At 49.6% G+C, this 4689-nt stretch overlaps 1 protein-coding gene across 2 annotated transcripts in view; it reads right to left on the bottom strand.

The window, feature by feature from the left end:
* Nucleotides 1–1934: 1934 nt before the first annotated feature.
* Nucleotides 1935–4689, bottom strand: part of tmem100a (transmembrane protein 100a) — a 4972-nt gene continuing 2217 nt past the window's right edge. For both annotated transcript variants that reach the window (XM_086185686.1, XM_086185687.1), the window contains exon 2: nt 1935–3133. In XM_086185686.1, coding sequence (XP_086041812.1) covers nt 2646–3050 — 405 coding nt within the window. In that variant the 5' untranslated portion in view covers nt 3051–3133 and the 3' untranslated portion in view covers nt 1935–2645. The remainder of the gene's footprint in view (nt 3134–4689) is intronic.

Here is a 4689-nt window from a genome sequence, read left to right as displayed (position 1 = left end):
TTGACCAGATAACTTTTGCTGATAGAGGTCCCTGGACCTTACTTTGAGAACCTCTGTAGGGTTTAAATTAGCATTTGAAGTATTGGAGTTACTGATGAAGTGATAAAGTGGCGTGCAGCACGGCGAGAAGTGAAGAAACATCGCACGTGGACCAGCCGGCGGCGGCTAACGGCGTGGCCACCTGTCAGTTTTCATATCAAGTCTCTGGCTCGCCACTAACCTGATAAGCAGCCACTTGTGTCATGTGTGTCCCATAAATGTCCCTGATCGGATCTCAATGTCCGCCAGCCTATAGCTGCTAGCATGTGTGCTAGTGATCTCCTAGGAGTCACATGGTGTGTTGCAGGTTCTCCTCTGACGCAGGCCGAGTGTTGAGTTGTAGTGTTTGGTGTCACAGGGACACATAGCAACGCAAATGCTGCCTATAAATACACTTCCACGTCCAGGCTATTTTAAACGCTGCAGGGTCAAACAGGAGAGGTCAACTTCCTTTTACCGTGGAGGTTTGATCTCCTGAAATGTTGAGTTATCTGGAGTCCAGGTGGGAGTTACCCTAACCGTACCTGGTGAGACCGTGACAGACGTGGTTATTTCTCAGGTGAGACGAGTTGACATGAAAACAGACAGACGACAGACTGATGAAGGGTCACGTGACTCTAGAGGATCTAACCCGGGAGAAACTGCCCGTCAGCAGGAACTGCAAGAAACTAGGTGGAGGGGCGGAGCCTGGGCCAAGGAGGAACTTGTTACATGTTGGATTAGAGTTGTCACAGTGCCACCTGGTGGCAACAGGAAGTGACATCTGTTTACACACTGATGTCCCCCTCTTGGTGGACCGGACCCTCTCAGATGGGGTCAGAACCTCCTTCAGAACCTGGTGATGGGTCACTGTGAAGACTGAGAGGATACTGTGGCGAGGAGGCGGACATGTTTGACTTCTGACCATAGAACAGGAAGCTGTCGTCACATGACTCAGATCTTTGACAGTCCTGAAGACATCTGCGAGCTGAGTTTAGGTCATAGCGAGCAGTTACAGGAAGTACGACTGATGGAACAAACGCCACAATTATCGACAGCGCTGTCGGAAGGGTTTGTTGTGTTTAAAGTTGCAGTTTCATTTTTCTGTCAGGAGAGAAATTATTTCAATCATGTATCGAAGGAAAACTCCGCCCTTCCTGAGTAAACGCCTCAGCCTGCTTTACTCCCTCTGATTTACTGGTAGAGGCCAGTCGCACCAGCACGTGATTAAAGGGAGAGCCGCTGCTTTTTATTATCCACTTCAAACGCTGCTCCCCTCCTTTCTGGAATAATAAACCCACGTCAGGTGTGTGTGTGTGTGTGTGTGTGTGTGTGTGTGTGTGTGTGTGTCCTTTAATCCAGCCCTGGAACCAAAGAGATCAGCATTAACAGAATGCCGCCTCACATCTTCAACCCATAAACCTGCTGAAAGAAAAACAAACGGGGACGTTGGCTAATCGAGAGTTAGCGTCCGCGTGCATGAAAGCACCTGTACCTTTAGCCACAGGAACCAGGCTCTCCATGCGTTTCAGAACCAGTCCCCCCCACCAACAGGTTGTAGAACTTTCTGACCTTCCGGGAACGACGCCATCGGGGCTTTTTTCCACTGAACCAGCATGTTTAGCCCACAAACTGAGGGCGTTTGTTGTGGTTGTACTCCAGTGACATGGACAGTGAGGTGCTGGTCTCACTCGCTGTTGACCAGCAGGAGTCAGAGAGAACCAGGTAGTGGACCAGTGGAGGCCGCTGCCTCCCTCAGAGGCTCTACGGAGAACGACAGGCCAAGAGAAACCTTTTCGTTCAAGGGCAAATATCCTAAAAGTCGAAGGGAAGCTTAAAACACCACCTTTACGTTTGTTTTGGCCAACCTGCATTTTTCCAAATAACTTGGACACTAATTAAACACACAATTTGATTAATAAAGAGTTTATTAAGCCTCATAATATCCTGTTAACAGTTAATACATGCAAGTGATTATAAAAATATACATATGCTACATGTGATATTGTATAAGAGTGAAGGCTGAGTGTGGGTGATGGGTGGTGGTCAGGCAGCAAACGTGCACGTTTGAAGAGGTTTTTGACTTGAGTTTGTTAATGATGCTTCATACTGAAGAGGATCAAAGTGCCACGCCAGGATCCATGTTGAAGGTTAACAGTCCCTCTGTGTCGTCGAGGCTGCCCGGCAGAGGAGAAGCCCGCTCATCGAGTACCATACTTCCAGAACATAACAAGCCGTTTCAAACCATGATGTGCAAGAGGAGTAAATGAGGCATGAATCTTTGTCCTGGACTCGGCAGTTTCTCTCCCTTCAAACCACGATCCCTCCATTACAATCAAAGCCGCCGCATCTCACGGTTTATTAATGGGAGACTTCCTGGACGCTGCTTCACACAGTGGTAATTCATCTTAATCGTGGTACATTCCCTCTGGCTGCATTCCCAGAGTGTGTTTCACCGGTAAATCCCCGGCCTACCGAGTCTTCAAAGCTTTCAGTGCAGTGCCGTGAGAGTTTGTGGTCAAAGCGCTTCCAGGTCCAAAAATGTGGTGGTCAACATCTGTCCACAGCTGGTTCTCCACCTCTCAACCACCTCAAGATAATAAAAAAGACTTGTTCACACGGCAAGTTCAAGTAAAAATGCTCCTCTGGTGTGCGACCAGAGCGGTTTGACTCTCGCGCCGCCGCTCCTTCTTCCTCTCCAGTCTCACCTTCCAGCAAATGGCGCTGGACGCAAGAAGCACCAGTCCGGCTGAGAGCAGCACCAGGCCGAAGTACGAGATGGTCGAGCCGTGGGAGTTGAAGCTGTAGGCCACGGCGGTGACTACGATGCCAGCAATGAGGATGACCACACCAAATGGGATGGTGCAGCGATAGCAGGACAGCTCCGCCCCGCCGGTAGCTGCCGTCAGCTGGACCTCGTTGACCAGCGGGATATTTACCGTTGTGGCGGTGGCTACAGGGTGTTCACCGTTACTGGCTTTCTCTGGCGTGGCGGGTGTTCTCATGGCTTCTTTACTAGCTTCTTCTGGCATTGCAGATCCAGCAGCCTCCTTTAACCAACCACAGATGCTTCCCGTTGTGCTCTTTTACTTCACCTTCATTAGGTTCCCCGGGTCTGCATGGAAAAGCAAAGCACTCATTAGAGAAATTGTGAACACTCAGACGTTTCCAGGAACAACTTGGTTGAGAAAATAAAAGTCTGGCTTTAAACAATGGAATGGCCAGCCCCGAACTGTGGTTCTCACACACTCATGAAATACATGAAAGCCTTTTGTTAGTTTTGAAATCTTGGAAAGTCCTTAACTCATTGAAGGGTTGACCTCAGAAAAGCTCTGATCCACATCAGATCCACCAGTAAACACCAGACCGGTGAATGGTGGAGGTTCAGTTCTACATCAGATCCACCAGTAAACACCAGACCGGTGAATGGTGGAGGTTCAGTTCTACATCAGATCCACCAGTAAACACCAGACTGGTGGATGTTGGAGGTTCAGTTCTACATCAGATCCACCAGGAAACACCAGACCGGTGGATGGTGGAGGTTCAGTTCTACATCAGATCCACCAGTAAACACCAGACTGGTGGATGTTGGAGGTTCAGTTCTACATCAGATCCACCAGTAACACCAGACTGGTGGATGGTGGAGGTTCAGTTCTACATCAGATCCACCAGTAACACCAGACTGGTGGACATCGGAGGTTCAGGTCTACATCAGATCCACCAGAAACACCAGACCGGTGGATGGTGGAGGTTCAGTTCTACATCAGATCCACCAGTAACACCAGACCGGTGGATGTTGGAGGTTCAGTTCTACATCAGATCCACCTGTTAACACCAGACCGATGGATGGTGGAGGTTCAGTTCTACATCAGATCCACCTGTAAACACCAGACCGATGGATGGTGGAGGTTCAGTTCTACATCAGATCCACCAGTAAACACCAGACCGGTGGATGGTGGAGGTTCAGTTCTACATCAGATCCACCAGTAACACCAGACCGGTGGATGGTGGAGGTTCAGTTCGACATCAGATCCACCAGTAAACACCAGACCGGTGGATGGTGGAGGTTCAGTTCTACATCAGATCCACCAGTAAACACCAGACCGGTGGATGGTGGAGGTTCAGTTCTACATCAGATCCACCAGTAAACACCAGACCGGTGGATGGTGGAGGTTCAGTTCTACGTCAGATCCACCAGTAAACACCAGACCGGTGGATGGTGGAGGTTCAGTTCTACGTCAGATCCACCAGTAAACACCAGACCGGTGGATGTTGGAGGTTCAGTTCTACGTCAGATCCACCAGTAAACACCAGACCGGTGGATGTTGGAGGTTCAGTTCTACGTCAGATCCACCAGTAAACACCAGACCGGTGGATGTCGGAGGTTCAGTTCTACATCAGATCCACCAGTAACACCAGACCGGTGGATGGTGGAGGTTCAGTTCTACATCAGATCCACCAGTAAACACCAGACCGGTGGATGGTGGAGGTTCAGGTCTACATCAGATCCACCAGTAAACACCAGACCGGTGGATGGTGGAGGTTCAGTTCTACATCAGATCCACCAGTAAACACCAGACCGGTGGATGGTGGAGGTTCAGTTCTACATCAGATCCACCAGTAAACACCAACGTTAGCTTAGCACTGCTAACCGTAGCATCCAGGCTTCCA

Source organism: Aulostomus chinensis, chromosome 18 (assembly GCF_037954235.1).
Source record: "Aulostomus chinensis isolate RoL2024-O1b breed Wild chromosome 18, RoL_Achi_v1.0, whole genome shotgun sequence".
Lineage (NCBI taxonomy): Eukaryota > Metazoa > Chordata > Actinopteri > Syngnathiformes > Aulostomidae > Aulostomus > Aulostomus chinensis.
Note: the sequence above shows the minus strand (reverse complement) of the source record. Positions and strands in the feature narration are given on the sequence as shown.